The sequence below is a fragment of the Gopherus flavomarginatus genome, chromosome 3 (genome assembly GCF_025201925.1).
Source record: "Gopherus flavomarginatus isolate rGopFla2 chromosome 3, rGopFla2.mat.asm, whole genome shotgun sequence".
Classification (NCBI taxonomy): Eukaryota; Metazoa; Chordata; order Testudines; family Testudinidae; genus Gopherus; species Gopherus flavomarginatus.
This window is the reverse complement of record NC_066619.1, coordinates 97,026,086-97,051,399: the sequence shown is the minus strand read 5'-3', so window position 1 is coordinate 97,051,399 and position 25,314 is coordinate 97,026,086. Positions and strand designations below refer to the sequence as shown.

The 25,314-nt window shown below is 44.3% G+C and overlaps 1 protein-coding gene across 3 annotated transcripts in view; it reads right to left on the bottom strand.

The window, feature by feature from the left end:
* Window positions 1-25,314, bottom strand: part of MAMDC2 (MAM domain containing 2) — a 106,290-nt gene that overhangs the window by 43,833 nt on the left and 37,143 nt on the right. For all 3 annotated transcript variants that reach the window (XM_050944178.1, XM_050944176.1, XM_050944177.1), the window contains exons 3-5: window positions 12,177-12,448; window positions 9,261-9,345; window positions 7,861-7,998 (exon numbers count right to left, since the gene is read on the bottom strand). In XM_050944178.1, the coding sequence (XP_050800135.1) occupies window positions 7,861-7,998; window positions 9,261-9,345; window positions 12,177-12,448 (495 nt within the window). The remainder of the gene's footprint in view (window positions 1-7,860; window positions 7,999-9,260; window positions 9,346-12,176; window positions 12,449-25,314) is intronic.

Genomic DNA, 25,314 nt, shown 5'->3' with positions numbered 1-25,314 from the left:
ATCAATAGATGAGCAGCATATCAAATTTCTGCACATCTACATCATACACATTGGATAACTACTATGAGGGCCCCCTTAGAAATGCTAATAGTAGTAATACTCTCTTCACTTGAGAAATTACAAATGTTGCTTCCCTTTCTCTTCTCTCCTCCTCTTCTGCACAGTCCAATGAATAGCATATTGGTGGCTTGTGATTTTGTGAGACTGGGATTCCAGAGATAAATAAATCAATCATAACCCTTACCTGTTGCCGTCTCGAGTCATTTAAGTCTTCAATTTTACCTTAGATTGAAAAAATCTGCTCTCCAAACTCACAGATGAAAAGATTCATAGGACAGACACTTACCATGTCCCAGTCAGATTAGAATGGAAGAAGAAGGTTACTTCCTGCACACACATGATGAGAGATTCTCAGTTGGTGTAAATTGATGTATCACATTGACTTCAGTGCATTTATGCTGATTTACACTAACTGAGAATTTGACCCTTTATATGTATTTCTGTTTATCTGAACTGCATGTGCGTATGCCTACATGTATATTTACATTCTCTCTTTCTCTGATGTACACTCAGAGTTGGCACAGTTATAGGACATAAAATAATATATACTGATTAGAGATGAGGTTTATAATGGAAAAATTTTGCTCAGCAGGTTGAAAATATATACAACAGTGGAGTGAAATGCCACAGCCACAGGCTATTTCAGAGTTAAAATTTTAAGGTTTGTATGTTGGTTTGTATAAACTTGTTGCTGGGGAGGTTCCTCATCTCTGCAGCCTAAATAATTAGCTGATATTTTATGAACTTGGAAACTTTAGCTGTTGACCACTTCATCTTGGACTATGAGAAGGGCTAACTTGGCCATCACTGCCTCTTTTAGTAGTCTGGCAAGTTCCTGCCTCGCCACCACCCTCCCAACCTAGGTTTCATTTCAACTGCAGTTGGCTTAGGGCATTTTTGGTGCTTCATTGTTTCCAGGCAGTGTTACCAGTTGTCACAGCTTAACTTTCACGGTTTGTGGCAAGCTCATCCACAAATGGTGAAAGATTCTCAACAATGAGTCACCAAATGTAGGCTACTGAAAGTGTAACATATTAAACTCAAGTTAAATTGGTTACCAATTGCTTAGCTGTCTGGGGGCCGAGCAGTGTTAGACTGATACTCTGTACTCAACTCGTACAATTGTGGGAGTTGGGGGTGAAAGGTACAGCGGCATGAGTTAAGGAGGTGTCATCCATCACTTAATTTCCTGTTTTGTCACACACTTCATATTGTTTAAGATCTGAATTATAAGTCTTGCCTATTGCTTCCCTTAGAATGCCCTCAACTTCTTTCCTGTAACATCAACAAGGAACTACAAAGTCTGCCCTGTCTTTGCTATTATAGTGTAAAAGAGACACTTGGAACAAAGTGGTGAAGAAAAGACATCTACTGCATAGGTTTTATGTACAGGGAGAGATCTGAAGGATCCTCTAAGCCTTTAAAGTGCTTTGTGTTCTATGACCTACTAGAACAGAACTCTAGTTAAGTTAAAGAAATAAAAGCCTTCTAACCCCATCTAAGTCGATGTCATAAATGAGTTGTATTTCATCCCCTATGCCAGGCCTGCACAACATGCGGCCCACAGAGACTCACTGTGCGGCCCGCGGCAGGGATTCAAAAGGGTCTGAGCTGCCCGCAGCGGCGGAGAGCTCAGAGCTCTTTAAATCTCAGCCGCAGCAGGGATTCAAAAGGCTCTGAGCTGCCCGCTCAGAGCTCTTTAAATCTCAGCTCACTGTGCGGCCCGCGGCCAGGATTCAAAAGGCTCTGAGCTGGCCGCAGTGGTGGGGAGCTCAGAGCTCTTTAAATCTCAGCCGCGGCAGGGATTCAAAAGGCTCTGAGCTGCCCGCAGCGGCGGGGAGCTCAGAGCTCTTTAAATCTCAGCTGCGGCAGAGATTCAAAAGCCTCTGAGCTGCCCACTCAGAGCTCTTTAAATCTCAGCTCACTGTGCAGCCCGCGGCCAGGATTCAAAAGGCTCTGAGCTGGCCGCAGCGGCAGGGAGCTCAGAGTCCTTTAAATCTCAGCCGCGGCAGGGATTCAAAAGGCTCTGAGCTGCCCACAGCGGCGGGGAGCCCAGAGTCCTTTAAATCCAAGCCGCAGCCATGAGTCAAAGGGCTCTGGGCTGCTCGCAGTGGCAGGGAGCTCAGAGCTCTTTAAATCTCAGCCGTGGCCAGAATTAAAAAGGCTCTGCGCTGCCCGCAGCGGCGGGGAGCTCAGAGCCCTTTAAATCCCAGCCGTGATTCAAAAGGCTCTGAGCTGCAGGCAGCCGCAAGCTCAGAGCTCTTTAAATCTCAGCTGCAGCCGGGATTCAAAGGGCTCTGGGATGCCTGCAGCTGCAGAGAGCCCAGAGCCCTTTAAATCTCAGGTGCCAGGGCTTTAGGTGCCAGGTGATTTAGGCGCCAGGTGCTTTAGGCCAATTCAACCAATTCCCCTGAATCAGCCCGCCCCTAAGAGGGCCACATGCCCAACCCCCAGTACGGTGTACCGGCAAAACCCAGTGCGCTGTAGTGGGGTGGCCCAGCTTCCCCAGCGGGCAATTTAAAAGGCCTGTGGCTCCCAGGCCCTTTAAATTGCCACCAGAGCACCACTGCTGGAGCCCTGGGGTAGGGCTGTGGGGCTCTGGGGGCTATTTAAAAAGTCCGGGGTTCCTGTTGCTTCTACCACCCTGGCCCTTTAAATAGCCAATGGAGCCCCACCACTTCCCCAGGGTTCCCATGGGTATTTAAAGGGCTGGGGCAGTAGAAGAAGGGGAGCCCTGGGCCCTTTAAATACCCCCAGAGCCCTGGGATAGTGAGGGGCTCTGGGGGCTATTTAAGGGGCCGGGGTCCAGCTGCCTCTGTCGCCCTGGTCCTTAAATAGCCGCTGAAGCCACACCGCTTCCCCAGGGCTCCCTCGGCTATTTACAGGGCTGGGGAGGTAGAAGCAGGGGAGCCGCGGGCTCTTTAAATAGGTCCCAGAGCCCTGGGGTAGCGGGGGGGTGGGGGTGGTCTCCAGATGCCTTTGCTGCCCTGGGCCTTTAAATAGCCCCCGGAGCCCCACCACTTCCCCAGGGCTCCTGCAGCTATTTACAGGGCTGGGGCAGTGGAAGCAGGGGAGCCCCAGGCCCTTTAAATAGCTCCTGAGCCACGGGCTGCTACTGCTACCCTGGTAGGGGAGGCAGGAGGAGGGGGCACTCACCATACAGGATGAGCTGTACCCTCTGTACCTGCACCAGTTGCCCGCAGTCAACCCCTGCCGCACCTCCTGCCCTGCCTGCACCAGTTCCTGTCTGCAGCCAGCCCGTCTCCAGCCAGCCCCTCACCCCGCCTTGCCTTCAGCCCTGCACCAACCTCTGTCTCCAGCCAGCCCCTGCCGCACCCCCCTGCCTGAAGTCAGCCAGTCCTGCACTCCTTTGTCTCCAGCCCTGCCAACCCATGCCGCACCCCCCCGTGGCCCTGCCTGAAGCCAGCCAGCCCATCCCACACGCTGTCTCCAGCCTGCCCCACACCCCTTGCCCATACTTCCAGCCACCTCCCCCCCACCTCCAGCCAGCCCCATGTCCACTGGTGCCCTGTAGTTCCCAGGGAAGTAACCCTGAACACCTGCTTCAATGAGGTGGGCAGGGAGCAGCTGGGACCCACACGTGCACCCTAGCACACTCTCAGGGAGTGGTGGAGCTCATTTCTAGTTCAGACATATCTTTTTAAAAAAGAACTTTAGGTAGGGTTAACATACATCTGTACTTTCCTGGACACGTCAGGCTTTTTGGATCTTAAATCACCATCCAGGAGGAAAATACGGACGTATGATAACCCTATTGGTACAAAAAATACATACTGTGGCAGAACTTTTTATAGGGAACCGGTTGCTAAGAAATGAAAGGCTTTTTTTTTTTACATTTTTTTTTCCAGTCATCCCTTCCGGGGCCCCCCCAAAAATGTTCGAATTGGGCCCCGCACTTCCTAAAGTCGGCCCTGCCAGCTGCAGCCGGGATTCAAAGGGCTCTGAGCTGCCCGCAGAGATTCTCGGCCGCGGCTGAGATTTAAAGGGCTCAGGGCTCCCCGCCGCCACGGGCAGCCCAGAGCCCTTTGAATCCCGGCGGCAGCTCCAGTGGATGCTCTAGGGCTGGGATTTAAAGGGCTCAGGCTCCCCTCAGCAGCAGGAGCTCTGGGCCCTTTAAATCCCTGCCCCAGCCCCACAAAGCTCCTGGTTCCTACAGCCGCCGGAGCCCTGGGCCCTTTAATTTGACCCTGAGGGCTCCCAGCCAGCTCTTCAGCTGGGAGCCCCTGGTTGATTTAAAATCAAGTATCACCTCCCCACCCCCCAACCTTCCTCTTTGGCCCACAGCTGTTTTGGTGGGGCGGCATTGGGAAAGGAGGGTTTGTTTCTGCAGGGCTGGGTGGTGCTGGGGCAGAGTGTTTCTGCTGGGCCAGGGCAGGGTGGGTGGCTTTTGGCCCTCAGCTGTTTTCTTTGGAGTAATGTGGCCCTCGCCGCTTTACGAGTTGTGCAGGCCTGCCCTATGCTTTCTGCTCACTGAATTCTTCTATTCAGTATCAATGATAAGCAAATGCTTGGAATATGTATGGGTCAGCATTACAAGGATGAAAATGTTTCTGTAACTGGCAGCACGTTGTCATATACCATAATTTTAAAATCCAGACAATGAGTTTTCAGTATTTGTAAATGTATAACAGTTGTCCTAGATATAATTGTGAGTGATTTCTTTTTTCTTAAACTGACTACAGAGCACAACAATCATGTATAAAGATTTCAGAAAATTTGTTAACTTTTTCAAGTTAACTGAATCACTGATGAGTTTTAATCTCCTTTCATGTCTTTTTCCCCTACAAATGACGACAGTCAGAACAGGGTCCCAATATAAGATTTTTAACGTGTGAGTTTTACATAGATTTTATACCTGAATCACAGTCACTGCTCTAAATATAACAGCATTACTTTCTTTTGTTGTACTATCAAAATCAGTAGATCACATGAAAATCAATAAAGTCTGTTAAAATGGCAAAATATGACACCTGCTTTTAGAGCACAAGTCAGAATTTAACTAGCTTTTGCATTCATGTTCCTTCATTCAAGTTAAACAGGTTCAGAATCTACAGCCAAAATTTGTAGAAGAGTTTGCTAATTTTGTGTGCCTCAGTTTTTCAATGCACAAGTCAAGATACCTTGTGCCTGATTTTCAGAAGTGCTGAAGACTTGCAAATCTCATTGGGGTTACATCTTAAATTCATCCAGAGACTAAAGCTGTTGCAAAATGCAGCAGTCTCCTCTAGTCTAATGTTACAACCAATAAAAGTGGTGACAGATATCTTGGTCTTGTTTCCCTTCTAAGGGGCATTTATTTAGAGCAGGAGCCATTTACCAGGATACTAGTTCTTGGAGCGATGTATAAGACATTCACTTGCTTTCTGAATTTTGGGCCAAATCCATATGGAAAATACATATGAATATGTTCAACACAGCCCACTTAGAAATGGCCACTCAGCCTGGTATAATTCCTAATACCTGCTGAGCAGAGCTTTTGGTAATACATACGGCTTTAAGGAGAATTAGATTTTTTAGTCTTTCTTACCATTGAGGGAGGAAAGTCAACTTTTCCCCCCATGCCAAGTTCCTTGTATATTTAAAAAGGAAAACACATCTGTTATATGTCTGAGGCAACTGCTTCACAAACTATATCTCTAATATTTACAAAGCAGTGTCCAAGTAGAATTTTTTTCATATCAAACGCAACTCAGACTCCTAACTTTTCATTTAAAAAAGAAAAGTTTGTAGCAATTTGCTGTTCTTTCAGTAAGCTATAAGGCCCTTACATCTTCTCAAGTCTGGACTGGGCGAAGAGCGGAATGTAAAATATGAATGGAACATGAGACTAGAGTAAAGGAGCACAATACAAAATGAGGAAAAGTTGCCATGAGAGTGATACTTTAGGCCTAATCTTTCAAAGACTTACACACATGCTTAGCTCTACACACTGAGCAGACTGCTCTTAAACAGTGGCGGATTTAAAAAGTTAACAGGGCCCTGTGATCAGCTTCATTTTTGGGATTCCCCCCTTGGGACCCAGCCATGAATAAGAACATTCTCTTATTCCCCCCCCCTACATTTTTCTTCATCCTCATATTATAAGTAATGGGAAGTAAATGAAAATAAAGTGAGGTACCTTGATTGGGGATGGGGGTTGTGGTTCAGGAGGGGGTGCTGTGGATGGGCTCTTGGAGGAAATTTGGGTGTGAGGTGCAGGCTCTGGGCTGGGGCAGGGGGTTGGGGTGTGGGAGGGGCTGACGGGTGCAGGCTCTAGGAGGAAGTTTGGGTGAGGGGGTACAGGCTCTGGGCTCGGTCAGGGGCTGGGGTGTGGGAGAGGGGGCAGGGTGGCAGTGCTTACCTCAGACAGCATGGCTCTCAAAGTGACTGGGACACACACCCCTCCGGCAGTAGCTCCTGGGGGGGGAGGGAGGGCAGGGGGTCTCGGCGCACCGCTGCCCACAGGCACCATCCCTGTAGCTCCCATTGGCCACAGTTCCTGGCCAACGGGAGCTGTGGAGTCCGTGCTCAGGGAGGGGGCAGCGCAATGAGTCACACACACCCAGGAGCTGCAGGCACATGCTGGCCACTTCTGGGAGCAAAGCTGTGTGGAGGAAGGGAGGGAGAGCGGGCACAGAGCCACCTTAGCCCTGCTCCACTGCTGTGGAGCCGCTTCCTCCACCCCAGCCAGGGGCGCGCAGAGATGTGCCAACAGTCGGATGCTTCCAGGAGCAGCGTGAGGCCATTGGCCACAGCATGCAGGCAGACAGGACTCGGGGGCAGGTTGTCAGATATTTGTCCCGCATTTTGGGGGGCCCTGTCTTTGGGGGTCCTGTGCCACCGCATGGTTTGTTTCATAATAAATCCAATCCTGCTCTTAAAGCAGACTGCTCACAGTGCACAAAATTAAGTATGTGCATAAAATCTTTGTAGAATCAGGCTTAAATCACTGAACAGATGAAAGGGTTTAGTCTCCTATTAATGCTGCAGATACAATTGATTACAGTAACATATCAGTGATAATAGGACTTACATATGAAAGTTACCTGACCACTGAAAGTAAAACAGACCCAAAGGAATGATGGGAATGAAAGAAAATGAAGACAAAAACTTAATGAGAAAGAAACAGGATCAAAACTTTTAGAATCATAGATGTCAGTGATAGAAAATACCTATTAAGTCATCTAGCCCATTCTTCATCTGCCAATGCAGGATTGTTCCTTACAGTATTTTCTCCAATACTTTGTCCATTCTTGTTTTAAATATCTCAATCCATGTGACTCCCACATTCCAATGTGAGAAACTTAGAACAGGAAAATGTTGGAATGAAAAATAAATCGACTTTTTTCCAGTCACATACAATATTAAGAAGTAGATGAGGAGAAATATAAAGAGAACAAGGAAAGTGTAAATATCTCAGAGAGTAGGTGATACACAATCTAGGAAAAGAATGGAGACTAGCTGGCCTTTACACCACCTTTCTGTCCTCCTCAGCCTAGATCTGAAGGAAGTAGCCTCAGGAGGAGTGGCAAAAAGTTGAATTATGAGTAGCAAGGACCTGGCCTCCTAACTTTCTCTTAAAGCACAGACCTTCCTTTGCAGCATATTTGCCACAATATTATTTGCCAACCATTTATTTTATTTTTCATTGACAAAAGGATAAGCAAAAGTAAAGAAGTCTTAGTTTATCTTTCGATCATATGACCTGGTTGGGTCCTTTAGTTGCTACTGCAAGTTAAAAGTTAGATGCTTTTGTGAGCAAAGATTATTATTAGCTTAGATAATCTACTTGTTGCTTACCCAATTCGCTGTTAAGCGTGTGGTCTCTGGGAAAGATGGATTGCGAATTTCTAATATTGCCTCCACCAACAAACCAGTTTACATTGGGGTTCCATTGGTTCATGAAGCCACAAAGATGATTTTCTTCAAAGTCACATTCTGCAATTGCAGATAACATCAAGATCACATATGTTCATTACAGAAGCAGCAAGAAAGGCTATTGCTAAGCATCCACTGTATTGTCTTAGTAGAGACCACATATTAGCCTTCTGTAATCTAAGAAAAAACAGCTACAGGGCTTACTAGCTAGCCAAAGGAAGCAATGTAAACTGCTATGCTACCATAGCCACTGACCCTTGATGTGTGCTATGAACTAGCATGTCACATCCTGTTCAATCCCACTTGTTCTTTTGACATTTGCTAAGGTATCTCACTAATTGCTGGAAGTTAGCACCAATTAAAATATTGCAAATGCCAAAACAGAGACTCAGTGTACTACTTTCTAACCCTTATCAGGCCTGTCAGACCAGAGCTCCCACTGGTGAACCACAGTGGATCCAAGAGAGACTGGAATGGGGCTCAATTAAATGGGGTGTATGTGCAGGGAGCTACAGTGCGGGGCTGGCTGGGGTCTGTAGTCACATAGCCAGGTAGACAGGCTAGGAAGGGCAGCTGGATAGCTGAGATTTATAGCAGTGACTGTTGTAACTGGAGCAGGGCTGGCACTATAAAACAGAAAGGCCCACTGTCTATGGAACGTTCATTGCAGAGCCAAACAGATATAATGATTATTTTTTAACTTCATGTTTAAAAAGTAGCCTGCCCAAAGAAGAGTAGAGTAAAGTATGTGTGAATTATCAGGCATGTGAGGCTTGTGATAAGTAAGTTATTAGGAGCACAATAAAATGTTACACTAAAAGATAACATTTCAAAGTAAGCGTTATTTATACACACAAGGATGGAAAAATGCTGATTCATCCATCACTACATTTACCTAAAAATTTAAATATTTCTTGCTCATTGCAATTTTATTACTTTGGTAGGGATCTCTGGGAAATATCATGGTGAATTAAGGGATTTAAATTCCTACTTTAAGTACAATAATCAACACAACTGTAACTATGGAACTGCTTGGACACGTCCATAACGAAGCATGAATGGACAGTTAGTCATGGGATTGCAGCTGTTATGTCCAACATTTGCAGCAGTCTAGCTTTCTGAGTCCTACAATAGATCTTGAATGTGCAATAAATAGCCCAGAAATATATAAATTTAAGTGAAGCTCTGTGTCATACAGACCTATAGATGTACACACACAGTTTAAATATAGTGAACACTTTACATGGACTATGATAGACTATTCCCTATTAAAGATATGTTTTGTTTTCACCTATGCAGATGGGGGGAAGGATGGTACTTACCAATACAATATCCACTAGTTATTTTAATTTCAAAAACTGCTATACTGGCAGAATTATCTTGTCCCAGTACACCTTCCAGTACAATCTGGAAAATATAAATACAATAGTATAATTGGGTGCTAATATTTGTTACTATATCAGATATCTAAACTTTAAAATTCAGATATTAGAGTAGCTAAATAAACGTAGTGGTCTCATCCTGTGTTTAATCACTAGCGGTGCCCTTGCTGGCAGCCCAACAGAGAGACCAAGGATGGAATGGGCATGGAGACTGTATTGCTCTCTTTCCTCTAAGTCAGTGCTAAAGCACATTGATGGGTAATGAGAGGAAGCCTACATTTTACTCACTATGTTATACCTGTTTTGCAGATAACGGACTTCAGACCCATCTGCTGTTGATATGGCACCTTCAGATGCACATTAAAATTTACTATAAAGAGATAAAACACCCACAGATCCTCTCTCTCAAAACTTCACAATTATGGCTACTCTTAAGTAGGATGGGCTGAGCAGAACCAGGCAGAAGTCTCCTGCTTCCCCTGCTCTAATACTCCTACATGGGAGGCAGCTATGGCTGCAACTGCTCCAGAAGCAAATGTCCAAAAGAGACATGTCTGATCAGAATGGGAACAAGGCCATGGCTCCAGCCCCTGGGCCCCAGCTAATGCTGGCAAGGCAAACACTTAGGGGTTCTGCATACTACTGCTGGTATATGGATGTATCAATGTGCCTCCCATTCCTCCTGGAGGCTATTGGGAAAAATTCAACTCTTAGGTATCTCCAGTGACTTGAACAGCATTTCATCACAGTTGAATTTAACCTACCATATTTTACACAAGCATGGAACCTGCTCCTGCTTCCACTAAAATCAATAGAATATTTCTCATTTACTTTCCTGGGGACAGGCTCAGATACAGAACTACCCTGCTGTAGTACCACTGCTGGGGCAGAGCGTCTCCCTCCAACCTCAAGCTTTTATGCATGTGTATATGCATAGTTTGGGGACATTAAGGGGGAATGACCATCCTTATCATTCCATCACAGGTCTTTATTGTTCCCAAGAGCCCTGTGACAAAGACAAGGCCAAAAACAGGGGCCTAGTGTAGCTACTGCCACCATTCAAGACAATGATTTTTTCAGGGGTACTTGCTGAAATTTTCTAAGCTTGTATGTCAACATAAATGGAACCTGGGGATGAGTCTCATGCAGTCACTCAGTGAGGTAGTGATGTCACAGGGACCTGTAGAAAAAAAGCTCCTAGATGGTTCAGTGAGAGCTGGAGGCAGCTAGTGAGGTAGTGTGGGAGCTAGCAATAAGCTGGGAGCTTTGAGACCAGGCTGTGAAGTGAAGAAAGCTAGTGCCAGATACTCTATGGAAAGGAGCTTGGGTATCGGTACAGCCCTGTAAGCCTCTAACCCTCTGCTCCTTCGAGGATAGGGGAGCAGAAGCAAGAACCAGTGAGCATGGGAGTAACAAAAGTTAAGCAGCTCTCTAAAGAAGAGTGGTGACGGGGAACTAATTACTGATCTGAGGACATAGCTGATTTATCCAAGTGGGGTAAGAATTGATTAATTTGGAAAGGTTACTAATTGATGTCATTGGTGGGGGACAGCATTAATTATTTGATTTTAGGGACTGAACATATATGGAGGTCATCATTAAGTACTTGATTTTAGGGACAGAATTAATAGATTGCTATCCCGAATCAATCTCCAAATCAATCAGTTTTAAAATGCCTAGATGCCCTGGAACCAGCAGCTAACAGGTTACAGGAAAGATTAATTCTTTCATCCCTGGCAGTTACATAAACTGAGTATCATGCACTCTATAGGAGTTTCTGGAAAGACCTTAAAAAGTGAGGTCCTGTTTGCACCAAAGACACCTTTTGTGAAGTAGAGACCTGTTTACATACATGCAGTTCTATGCCTACTTTTTCTGTCCAATTACCAGGCGCGCTCAGATCAGATTTTTGCATACCACTCTGGCAGCCCCAGCTTGATCCCAGGCTTATTTGGAAAATTGTCCCTGACAATATTTCGGCAATTATGTATTAATCCAGGGGTAGGCAACCTATGGCACGCATGCCGAAGGCGGCACGTGAGCTGATTTTCAGTGGCACTCAGGTCTGGGGGCTCTGCATTTTAGTTTAATTTTAAATGAAGCTTCTTAAACATTTTAAAAACCGTATTTACTTTACATATACCAATAGTTTAGTTTATATATATACACACATAGAGACATTCTAAAAAAAATTTAGAATGTATTACTGGCATGCGAAACCTTAAATCACAGTGAATAAATGAAGACTCGGCACACCACTTCTGAAAGGCTGCCAATCCCTGTATTAATCTGAAATCCTTTGTGCACCTAACTTCCACTGAATTCAATGGGAGTTTTGCATACATTAGGCCTGCATGTTCAGGTTCCTGAACATGTAGCATAGGAAAGTGGGTGAAAACTACAGTCTGGGTTCCAGTGAAAAAGCTTTCATTTTCCACTGAGTTCTCTTTCTGTGTTCTCACTACTCAAGGATTCTCCTACTGAAAACAATGAAAGCCAAGAAGAACGTCAATGTTGTTTGCAGTGTTGTTGTAGCTGCGCTGATCCCACGACATTAGAAAGACAAGGTAAGTGAGGTAATCTTAGTGGACTGACTTCTGTTCATGAAAGAGACAAGTTTATGAGCTACACAGAACTCTTCTTCAGATCTATGACAGTTTGTTGAATAATACTGATTACTTTTTCCAGACCTGAAGAGCTCTGTGCAGCAAAAAAGCTGGTCTCTTCCACCAGAAGAAGCTGGTCCATTAAAAAAGATATTATCTCACTCACCTCATCCCTCTGGTTAACAACAGTCAGTACATTCCAGCATGTGCACAATAAATCCAGTACTATCTTCTACAATTGTGTGCTTACTTTGTACTTTTTTGTGGTGTTTCTTAAATCAAGACTGGCTATGAGCCAGCTATCTGAAGGCTCCTTAGCTGACCACAGTAAATGATCAAAGCTCTCTCCTTGTAACCTCAGATACAGGTTTAGCCTGGTAGGATCAAATGAAGTCTCTGAAGCTGTTGCAATCTGATATATAAGCCTGATGCAGCTCCACTCTTCAGAATGTAGTTCAGGACTGGTAAGTACTGCTTTTTCACCTTGAGTTCCCCAGGAAGTATCCACAGAAATGTAATGGCCTAGGAACACAAACACACACAAAAAAAATAGGACAATAAATGTCAGATACTTTACTTGTGCATCACAAGATAAAAGTATTCATTTTAGGGAGGAAATGTTGTATAGAGGTTAGACCAGGACATTGAGGCAGGACTCGGACATTTTATTTCCAGCTCCTCCACTGACTTATTGTGAAAGACATTTAATCTCTCTGAGACCAATTTACTCATCTGTAGACAAGATATAATCTACCTTACAGGTACTGAGAATCTTAATTAAAAGTTTGTAAAATGCTTTGAGATCCTCAAATAAAAGATGCTATAAGTGCAAAGAATTAATTTTTTTTAACAAATTACGGTTATTTTACTCAAGTATTATCCTTAAAACCTATAGTTTTATGGAGTCATTATTTATATAGATAATAAATGGATATCCTACAGGAACATTCAATTATTTGCTGGACAGAAACATGTCTAACTTCATTTTATAATTCAATTTTTTAAAAATAAAAATATATTTTAACTGACACTTGGTAAAATCTAAGCACTTCTTGTAGTTTTGCAGTAGAACTTGAAATAAGCTGTTGGCAGTTCTTTCTAAGGTTACTACTGAAAATATACACTAATATGTGCAAGCGCCCTGATTCAGATCACTAAAGCACATGCTTAACTTTAAACACATGGAGTAGTCCCCAAAGAACCAATGGAACTAGACTTGTACTTAAAACTAACTACGTGCTTAAGTGGTGTTGTTGGTTTAGAATGGGACCTAAGTCACTAACCTAACATCAGCAATAAAGATCCACAGGGCTACATGTGTAAGCTGAAAAGTGAAAAAAAAAAAAAGGAGATAAATCTGATGCAAACTAGAAACCCAATCCTGCAGATTTTATTTACATAAAAGTAAGACTAATATTTGGGGACTACAGAGGAATAAAAAACCAAAGCAAAGAAAGCTAGTAGTCAGCAAAACAGAGAAACAAATTAAGAAAGCGTCAAGGAAAAGCCAGTCTTAGAGAGTCTGTTTCTACAATATTATCTGGCCAAAACGAGTACAGGACCCCATGAAACTACCCGTGGCCAGTCTGATGCCATCTTCTATATTTGCATATCACCTAGACCACCTGTAAAATGATCTTGGGCAACCTACTGGGAGCACATAAGGGACAAATCTTATTCCCATCACCTACCCCAAATGGTTAGGCTGGGAGACAGGGCTCTCTCTGGGGGCAGGGCTGGGAGAAGTTCTGTCAGAGTGAGTGGCTCTTCAGAGCTGCAGTAGTATCACACGCCCCATCACTCCCTTCTGTTCGGTTTTTCACTCAGTGGCTCCACATGGCTACAAATTCAGGACCCCATTCAGCAAGGTATCTAAGGGAGTGCTTAACTTCAAGCCCATGAGTAGCGTTGAAGTTAAGCATATATCTAAATACTTTGCTAAACTGGGATCTGAGTGAGCACAGCCCAATTCCCAAGATCCCGACTGTGCAATGACAGGGGGAAAATTAACCCATCTCAGATTCAGAAGGCTTTGGCCCTTTGTACAGCAAATAACCTAGAAACACAGAGCTCAGTTCCCTGCCCCGCCATCTTCTTTGTTCCATTCCTGTAGCCCAAAGGGGATGGAACGTGGTGGTCCTGTGACCCCAGCAGGTGTAGAGCTGGCATACACAGCTCCTAACTTACCCTTCCCTAAACCCCTGGCACAGGCTACACATCAGGGGCAGAGGTTGGGGAGTAAGTGTGGCTGAAGTATAGTGTGCTCCAGCTATCCTCTGCCAGCAAATAATCCATTGGTCACTGTTACCACTGGTGCACATTACAGCATCCACCAGGCAGCTCCCTGACACCATCTGCAGCTCTGAGTGGCAACTCTGGACAAGAGAAATTCTGGCCTATAATGTATATGCTTGCACTGTAAGCTGTTTGGGAGTTGCTTACAAATATTGGCTGTTCGCCTGCCTTCAAATAGCTCCTCAATACTGCCATTTATTTTTGTCAAATATGTGACTGCTGCTCACACATCCAAAGCACAACCTATTAAAAATCTTTGTTGTATTTTTTGGAATGGATTTTCACATCTTGCCACGATCTCTCCTTGCAAGACAGATATCTACAGTACACAGTTTTAGTCCCTAGGCCTTGGAAAATGTGCATTATGGCATGTTCATCACAGGTGACTTGCTAATGCAGCAATATGTAAAAGAAAAACAAATCAAGGGCCAAATATTTAAAAATGGGCAACACTTGTGCTTGCCATATATGAGTGTGTGCAGCTAAACAGGTAACTGAGTATTGTGACAAAGCTTCGAGCCTGTGTTGGTGGGTCCCGCGCTTCCTAGCAGATTCAGTGGCCTCAGAAGCCCTCTAAGGCCCTCAATATGACCTCCCTTTCACAGCATGGCGGCAAAGGTTACAGCTTATTGAACTACTTTCATCACAGGCCAGAACAGGAAGTGGGAAGGTAGAATACCGACAGTCTCTGTTGCTCCTTAGAGCTCAGTAGGCACAGTTTGGTCTCCTGACTGGACCAAAGTCTGTTTCTCCTCTCAAGGGATCTCTGTAGAGCATGGTGGGGGAAAGAAGGGAACCTAGGCCCACCCTCTACTCCAGGTTCCAGCCCAGGGACCTAATGGTAGCAGCTATTGACGGCTTCCCTCCTCCACTGACGCCACTTTGATTCCCTGGGCCACTTTCCCATGGTCCCCTTTTCCAAGCTTCACCCTTACCTCAGGGTTCAGTAATGCTTCCTCTCCTCCAGCTCCTTTCACCTGGGCTCCTCTTGAGAGAATTGGAAAGGAGAGCTTTTAAAGCAGTATAAGTGGGACCTTAATTGGTTCCAGCTGTCTCCATTAGCCTAATAGCCTTAACTGACCTTTTGTCAGATAACTGAGGTCAAGTGCTGGCATTAGCCAAATGACCTTAACTGGTTAAACTGGCGTCAGGCATCTTGACTGGCCTGGAGTAGCCCTTGTTTGGCTATCCAGGGAACCTGCTCATTCTGAGGCTGATATACCTGCCTTGCACTACCCTCTTATATCCATCTGGCCTCAGTCCGTCACACTATACAAAAGATGCAGTTGCATGTGTGTGTTTGTTTTTATCTCTTCTTACCAAGATCTAGAACAGTATTATGAAATGTTTATCTAAATGATCTTTAAAAAGACAGGAATTCTATAATTAATATACTCTCTGAAAAATATTATCTTCTTATCTCCGGCAGGTTTGTCCTTACTCTAATCCATTCTATAAGAGATATTCTAGTTCATACACAAGAAAGTTATTAAATACACTCCTGCTTGTGAAATGTGAATTGTTTTAATCAGAGTTTTTCCTTTAGTATACGGTTTGCCCACTGTCTTTCAAATTGCAGGAAGAAATTGGTATAGAAATATATTCATGGATGTTTACTTGGTTTGAATGATCAGCTTGCATGTATGTAAAAACCTGTTTTTACATGCACAAAAAGAAAACGTTAGGTCTGATTCTGATCTCACACTAGATTTACATCATTGTAACTCCACATATTTCAGCAGAGTGACTCCTGATTTACAGCGATAGTTGACATTAGTAGGCTCCACATTCAGAAAATGCATGTAATTTTTAAAAAATTCTGAACAGAATGATGCAGAAACATTGCTAGGGGTTTTGCTTTGTATTGAGTTAACCAGCAATATCCAGCTCAGGCAAGGGATTTGATTTTCAAGATGGTCCTACTTTTGCCCAGTTTTAACACATGGATACAAAGAAACATAATTCGGTGTCCAGACATTGCAATTGCTGTTTAGATTTCAGTCCTATTTTAGTCTAGAATTTGGGGTTTCTCACAAAGGAAACACAACCTTCTTATGGCTGCAAACCATAATACTCACTATTTTGTGTTTTTCAAAAATAGATTAGTATAAAGACAGGGAAAATACATTCAAATAGAGACCTCAAATTACCAGCTACATGGCTCAACTGCTTTTCCAACTTGAAAACTAAATTATAAGGTAGACGAGGGTCTACTTTTCTCTCATAAATGGTAATTTGTTTTAAAATGTCCTCTAGTGACTCCAGTCTAGATGTTTATGCCACCATAAATTTGATTCTGCTCCCTAAATACATGATACACTTGTTCTCATTTGCTCCAGACTCCCTGTGAAAGTGAACAGCATATTTGATCACAAAGCTGGAAAGCCTGTCTCTTGAGTCAGGTCTCTTTCAGATTAATTTGACCAGTTCATTGTTATATGCTAAAGCCCTTTTGCAGCAGAGGTGATGAGACTATGGGTATGTCTACACTACGGGATTATTCCGATTTTACATAAACCGGTTTTGTAAAACAGATTGTATAAAGTCGAGTGCACACGGCCACATTAAGCACATTAATTCGGCGGTGTGCGTCCATGGTCCGAGGCTAGCATCGATTTCTGGAGCGTTGCACTGTGGGTAGCTATTCCGTAGCTATCCCATAGTTCCCACAGTCTCCTCCACCCCTTGAAATTCTGGGTTGAGATCCCAGTGCCTGATGGGGCAAAAATCATTGTCGCGAGTGGTTCTGGGTAAATGTTGTCAGTCATTCCTTCCTCCGGGAAAGCAATGGCAGACAATCATTTTGCGCCCTTTTTCCCTGGATTGCCCTGGCAGACGCCATAGCATGGCAACCATGGAGCCCGTTTTGCCTTTTGTCACTGTCACCATATGTGTACTGGATGCCGCCGACAGAGGCGGTACTGCAGTGCTACACAGCAGCATTCATTTGCCTTTGCATGATAGCCGAGATGGTTATCAGTTGTTCTGTACCGTCTGCTGCCATTGTAAATTGGCAATGAGATGATGGTTATCTGTCGTTCTGTACTGTCTGCTGCTGTCATGGGTGCCCCTGTCTGAGATCGGCCGGGAGCGCAAAGACAAAAATGGGAATGACTCCCCGGGTCATTCCCTCCTTTATGTTTTATCTAAAAATAGAGTCAGTCCTGCCTAGAATATTGGGCAAGTGTACTAGAGAACCGGAGAGCACAGCTGCGCCGTGTCAGATCCCACAGAAATGATGAACTACATGCCATTCTAGGGGGTGCCCCTGCAACAACCACACCCATTGCTTCCCTGCTCCCCCAACCCTCCTGGGCTACTGTTGCAGTGTCCCCCCATTTGTGTGATGAAGTAATAAAGAATTCAGGAATAAGAAACACTGACTTGTTAGTGAGATAAAATGAGGGGGAGGCACCCTACGGCTGCTATTAGTCCATGCAGGACATTAAGCGGTGCGGGGGAGAGGAGCCCAGCATCCTGCTGCTATGATAGTCCAGGCAGTACAGAATCTTTTCTTTACACATGAAAGGGAGGGGGCTGATGGAGCTCAGCCCCCATTTGCTATGATGAAGACAGTTACCAGCCGTTCTGTACCATCTGCCAAGAATGACAGGGAATCATTCCTATTTTTACCCAGGCGCCCCTGGCCAGCCTCACCTGAGGCCAGCCAGGAGCACTCACGGGCTGATGATGACGATGGATAGCAGTCATATTGTACCGTCTGCCACCGGGGAGGGGAGGGGAGCGGAGCGGATACTGCTCTTCACTGCCGCAGCATCGCGTCTACCAGCAGCATTCAGTAGACATAGGGTGACATTTAAAAAAGTCAAGAAACAATTTTTTCCCTTTTCTTTCACGGGGGGAAGGGGGTAAATTGACGAGATATACCCTGAACCACCCCGGACAATGTGTTTGACCCTACAGGCATTGGGAGCTCAGCCAAGAATGCAAGTGCTTTTCGGAGACTGCTGGGGACTGTGGGATAGCTGGAGTCCTCAATATCCCCTCCCTCCCTCCATGAGCGTCCATTTGATTCTTTGGCTTTCCGTTACGCTTGTCACACAGCACTGTGCTGTGGACTCCGTATCATAGCCTGGAGTTTTTTTTCAAATGCTTTGGCATTTCGTCTTCTGTAATGGAGCTCTAATGGAACAGATTTGTCTCCCCGTACAGCGATCAGATCCAGTATCTCCCGTACGGTCCACGCTGGAGCTCTTTTTGGATTTGGGACTGCATTGCCACCCGTGCTGATCAGAGCTCCACGCTGGGCAAACAGGAAATGAAATTCAAAAGTTCGCGGGGCTTTTCCTGTCTACCTGGCCACTGCCTCCTAGTTCAGATTGCTGTCCAGAGCGGTCACAATAGTGCACTGTGGGATAGCGCCCGGAGGCCAATACCGTTGATTTGCGGCCACGCTAACCCTAATCCGATATGGCAATACCGATTTTAGCGCTTCTCCTCTCGTTGGGGAGGAGTACAGAAACCGATTTAAAGAGCCCTTTATATTGATATAAAGGGCCTTGTTGTGTGGACGGGTACAGCGTTAAATCGGTTTAACACTGCTAAAATCAGTTTAAATGTGTAGTGTAGACCAGGCCTCAGAGAAGCTCGGTTCTATAAGATGCTGAGCACTCTGACTTCGGTCCAGCAAAGCACTTCAGAACATACTTAATTTTAGACATTTTAAACATTGCATGATCAAGCTCAGACACAGACAAAATTCTAAACCTCTTACAAATGAATGGTGGCACTGACTACATGCTGCCATTGCAGCATAAGGACACTGTCCAGCAGAAAGGACTACAAGTACTTGGTCCAGAGCCATGGTGGGAGAGAAGTTAAGGGGTGCTCATGAGGGAAAATACTCCCCCAAGTAGAGAGGGGGGCATATGCAGAGTTGTCCTCCCTCCAGCCAGAAAAGAAGAAAAATGTTGCCACCCGAAGTTCACTTCTGTTTGGGGAAACCTTTGGAAGCGGCTGAACATGGTAGATCTCTTGTTAAAGACTTATTGCAGAGACAACTTTTAAGGCAGAGTTCTCATTGAACCTAATTTTATTTTCTAGCATATCATATATACAAATATTCCTCAGAATCCCTTTCCCTTCAACAGTACAGAACATTTCACTTACTAGTAATCAGAGAGAGTTATCAGCATGGGCCAGAATGTAACAACCATATGTCCTAGGTAGCTGCTTCATCCCATGCACAGACCAGAGAACAATGACCCAGTCACAACTCCTCCCCTCCTCACTCTGGGTGGGAAGTATGGTATTTCAACTATTTTCTTGGAGCAGTTTACTCCCCACTGTGCCATCCAGCCAGCTACTATGGCTGCCAAGTTGGTGGGAGGTGGCAGAGCGAGAGGTTCTCCAACTCTCCATCCTCTCCCTACCCACTTGCTTGCAGGGGGGAACTATCAGGCAAATAATTCCCCTTCTACACTTGTGGCTGGAAGACAGTCTAACAGGGGAGAAAGTTCATCTCACCCCCTTTATGTCCAAGCAAGGGCAGTGACAATCTAGATCTACGGCTGTAGAAATAAATCCTGCAAACCCAATTGATGTCAGTGGGACTGCTCACGTCAGCAAAGTTTGAAGGACGAGGCCTTCCTCACTCATGGGAGTTTAATGGCTCTGACCTTGCTTCTCTAATAATCAGTTTCTTAATGACTGACATTCAGTTTAAATTGATTAGGCTAAGGGTAGGCAACCTATGGCACATGTGCTGAACGCGGCACGTGAGATGATTTTCACTGGTACTCACACTGCCTGGGTCCTGGCTACCAATCCGGGGGGGCTCTGCATTTTAATTTAATTTTAAATGAAGCTGCTTAAACATTTAAAAATTATTATTTACTTTACATACAACAATAGTTTAGTTATATATTATAGACTTATAGAAAGAGACCTTCTATGAATGTTAAAATGTATTACTGGCAGGCGAAACCTTAAATTAGAGTGAATAAATGAAGATTCAGCACACCACTTCTGAAAGGTTGCTGACCCCTGGATTAGGCCATAACCTTGCCATTTTTTCACACAAACACTGCACTTCTAGGTCACAATGATTTTATCTTTACTTAGCAAATTTCAGTGTTTCAGTGCTATTATAGTAAAATCTAAAGGGCATCAATATATCACTAAGCACTGATTATAGCAGCATTTTTTTTTTGCAGCATTTGTTCCTCAAAACAGTAAGAAAATTACACTGATTGATTGCACATTCTATGAGTAACATGAAAGACAGGAAGCCAGATATTGTGGCTAACAAACTAAACTACAGGCCATTAAAAAAGAGATCACAAAGCATTTGTAAGAACTAAAAATTACCAATTCTACTGATGTAACAGGGTGTAAACATGTGGAACTATAACCACAGATATGTTCCACCCTTCACAGGCGTTTATGTCTGGTGCAGCTGTTCATTCAACCTAGCAACAGCACAGTTTTAGGGGGGAGGAAAAAAGTCATGTGGCTGTTTCCTCTGTTCCTTCCATACAAAAATTAGAAGAGGTATCATCAAGGTTTCTAGGATCAAAAATTTGCTCTATGGATATCTCCTTTGGCATAACAATATCTAGGGTTGTTTTTTTTTTTTAACATACCATTCTATGGCCAAGAATAAAAGAACAAAGTAGACACCGTTTTTCTAGATGTCTACACAATTTTACAAAATATGTATTCCTTCAACAATGGTTAGCTAACAAACACTATTTCCCACAGCCATGTAGACATCATTTTGCACAATGAAGTTTGCACTATGAAGGCAGTGTTTAGATCTGGTTTAGGTTAAGGTTCAGGTTTGATTTGACAGCACTGAAATCTTACTGGCTGTTCTCATGAGATTTTGGCTGAAAACAGCAGAAGTTTCATGAGATTAGATTTAAGGTGTTCAGCTTCAATATTCCATATTTGGTCCAACCTTTTAAGGAAAAACTGAGTTTTCGCCTAAATTAAACTGTTTGCTGAAGTCGTCTGTCTTCCACAAATATTTTCAGTTTTTCCACCAGAAAACTGAACAGCTGAAAACCAAATACTTCCGGCTGAAAACTGAAAGTGTTTTGGTTTTCAGCTTTCCAACAAAAAGTTGAAATTTTCTGCAGGAAAAAAAAAACCACCCCTATTTTCCAAGCAGCTTTACTTATTTTAAGACACTTTACCTGTAGTTTTTCATTTTACAAAGTGAAAGGACTCAGCATATTAGCACAAAAGTAGAGCCCAATAGTTAAACAAAATGACTATCCTGGGAGAAGACAAACATCTGTGTGCACACTGCATTAATATTGATCTTCTCTGAGGAGAAGATTAGCATACAAATCCAGTAAGAAAAGGCGGCTAGGGTGAGGAGAATCATCCAGCAGATTCAAAGGCAAAGCATCTATATATTATTTTCACATGCACCCAGACTTTCATGCCAAGGTTAGAGAATCAAATTTAAATTGTAACTATAGCAATCTCAGCATGCTCATTCAAGGTTTGACTCCGCTGTGCACTGCCCTTTATATACAGAAGCATGCCTATAAGCAAACTCTAACCCTAACTTAATGAATGTAAAGCCTACATTCCAAAAAGTCCACAAATTATAGTGTTACTGTTCCTACAGCAATGCAATTTGACTGCATTGTGCATATGTAATATTTTCTATTCTTGTAAATTGTGGCTGAGTGTATTTCTGTTTAGGTTGTCACATTTATACCATAAAATGTGCATGTGCAGGGTGGTCAAATTAACATTGTGGCAGGAACCTTAATTGTCACTTGTACTGACTTCTTTGTCTCTTAACTGTTTATACTTAAAAGTGACTATGAAAAGAACTTCATGGGGTTCCATGTTTATTGTCTTTCAGTGACAAACATTTTGGAAGAAGCGCCTACTGCACCATTCCAACTGCGGTGTATTGAGTTCCTGCCTGCCTACAATGGTGAGACACTGTCCTGGGTGCAGTGGTACAAGTAGAAAAAGTTTAAGGAAGAGGTGGGCAAACTAGGGCCCATGGGCCACATCCAGCCTGCATGACCCTCCTGCCCAGCCCCTGAGCTCCTGGCCTGGGAGGCTAGCTCCCAGCCCCTCCCCTGCTGTTCCCCCTTACCCACAGCATCAGCTGTCTGTGCTGCCATCACAATGCTCTGGGCGGCTGGGCAGCGCAGCTGCAGAGCCCATGGCCTGACCCGGTGCTCTGTGCTGCACAGTGGCATGGCTGGCTCCAGCCAGGCAGCGCAGCTGCCTATCTTGGTGGTCTGGGCGGCACAGCTGGAGCAGCGCCAGCCACCAGTGCTCCAGGCAGCGCGGTAAGGGGGCAGAGAGCAGCGGGGGTTGGATAGAGGGCAGGAGAATCCAGGATGGTGGTCAGGAGGAGAGGGTGTGGATAGGGGGAGGGGAGGTCAGAGGGCGGGGAACAGGGGGGTAGAATGAGGGCAGGGATTCCAGGGGAGCAGTCAGGAATGAGAGAAGGGGTTGGATGGGGCAGCGGGGGGCAGTCGGGGTAGGGGTTCCTGGGGTCATCAGGGGACAGGGAGCAGGGCTGGTTGGATGGGGCGAGGGGGCAGTCAGAGGTGGGGGGTCCAGAGGTGGTCAGGAGACAGGAAACGGGGGATTGGATGAGGTAGGAGTTCCAGGGAGGGGCATCAGTGAGCAAAAAGCTGGGGGGGGGGAGGTGGATAGGGGGCAGAGGCTAGGCCATGCCTGGCTGTTTGTGGAGGCACAGCCTCCCCTAACCAGCCCTCCATATAATTTTGGAAACCCGATGTGGCCCTCAGGCCAAAAAGTTTGCCTGCCCTTGGTTTAAGGCCTTCCTCTGAAGAGATGTGCTCCTACTACTGCTAGTAGTAAGTGGTATATTTACTGCTTTTTGTGCGTGGGCACAAGGCACTTTTCAAGCATTGCTACTACCAGCGATGGTAATGCTTTTTTGCCTTGATCTATCAGCCCAACTGTAACAATCTGGCAAGTTCACTACATGCTGCTGTTTTCTGATTTAAAACATCTGCTCCGCTACAATGGTCTCATTGGTGATACTTAATTGTAGAATGTTTGGCAACAATTGTGACCTCTCTTTACTCTCCCTCTAGATGTCCCAAGATTCTTACATCATGTACAGATTATACCAGATTCTCTGTTTGTTCCAAATGCAAGCATATGGATTTGTTTTCTTTTATAACAGCCTCATATACTGTTATACTTTTCTCAAGTTTTCCTTTGTTGTTGTGTTTTTCAGCTGTTACATCAGCTTCAGGGGCCTGGTGTTCAAAGCATTCACAAGTCCTTTTAAGTTGCTCATGTGTGTATTTTGTTTGTCAAATCAGTTATCTACTGCAGTAAAAGCCTCCAGATATGTTGAATTTTCCAATTTATTGCTTCCAATAGCTCTTTCAAGAAGCCATCCCTGTGATTTTTTGTTAGTACATTTGAACAGGACGGGAGTCAGATTCTGAGACCCCTCTGTGATACGGGTTTTTGAATTGGAAGGGAAATGGTTTAGTAAAGTATTTCCTTTATTCTTTCGCATCTTAGAAAAGTTTCCATTATCTTATATGCTTAAAAATATTTAAAAATTAAAAAGCAGCTAAAAAAGGAAACAACCATGCATTCATTTGTTCACAGAGCAGTTCTCTCAGGTTCTGAACTCCATCTTTTCTTTGAATTGTGTTTTTGACAAGGTGTCCTGGGCGTTCTTACTAGACAATTATTTGTTCTGCCAGATACCAGTACAGGATAGCCCTAACACCTCTGTGAGAAATGTTAAATGTTTCTCTTTCATCTATTGTATTTTAGTTGATTGTTTCCCTCTTTTATTTACACAAATGCACACCATGACTGAGTCAGATATGTATGTATGAAATTGTGAACTCCATCTTGTGTTATGTGTTGAACACATCTAAACTTGCCCAAGGCAAAATACTCAACTGCATTCCAGACAGCGTCCCTGCCTAGGAAGGGTACATAATACCTCACTGACTAACTCCGAGAAGCCATAAAAGCTGCAATCTGGGGCCATTAACTTTGATCATCCGTCAGCTGTTGTGTTCCCCCTCCCCCAACAATGAGCTCCTGTGTAGAAAAAACACGTAGGGTGCAGGTGGGGGAGCATGACTGTGGGATCTGTGGCTTCTCAGTTGGGGCACCTGGAGCAGAGACAGGACCCTCCTACTTAAGAGCAGGAGTGAGATCAGATATGAAGGAAGGTATGCCTCAGGACTTTTGTTGTTTTCAAAAATCTGTAACTCTAGAGTGCTTTGAGATTAAAGGGACTATGGTTAAGAAATTCCTTTGCTAAGCTTGGGTTCCTTGATTTCTTGCCATATTGTCCCCAAAAGGGTTAAATTAGAACTAGAGTACATAGGCTAGGTGGAATTTTGAGGGAGCATGTGTAAGCAACGGGAGAAGGGGGACTCATGAGGTCTGAGGCACTGATTTCCAGGGTTTAGGGCAGATAGATGGAGCCATTCCATATCCTAAGGAGGGAGGGATAGTTCAATGATTTGAGCATTGGTCTGCTTAAACCCAGGGTTGTGAATTCAATCCTTCAGGGGGACACTTAGGGATCTGGGACAAAAATGAGTACTTTGGTCCTCCTAGTGAAGGCAGGGGGCTGGATTCCATGACCTTTCAGAGTCCCTTCCAGTTCTATGAAATATACCTATCTCCATATATTATATTATTAAAAAAAGAGTAGAAGCAGGTGGCTTGGAAACACATTGGACCCAGTGATTGGTGGCAAAAGATTAGTGACTTTACAGTGGGGTACTAGCCCAGATTGTAAAACATGCTGCTTGTGTCTTTGCCCCACCACTGCTCATAGTACTCTTGATTTTAGTTAGGAAGGGTTTTTAAAAAAAAGACACTAAAAATTGAGCTTTGTTACAACACATATCTGCTCCATCTGCATCTTCCAAGTCACATGCATAGTTAGGACCTGCTGTGTTGTATGAGGCTGTCACTGTCATAGGTAACTGCTTTTCATGTACCAGAGACAGTGTTAATACAATTATGTAATTCTTCCCTTTGGGTTCAACTATGTAAGGAATGATAGTTACCCATTAAATTTACTTGCTCTGCATGAATAAAATTGTTCTTATACCACACATAAACAACTC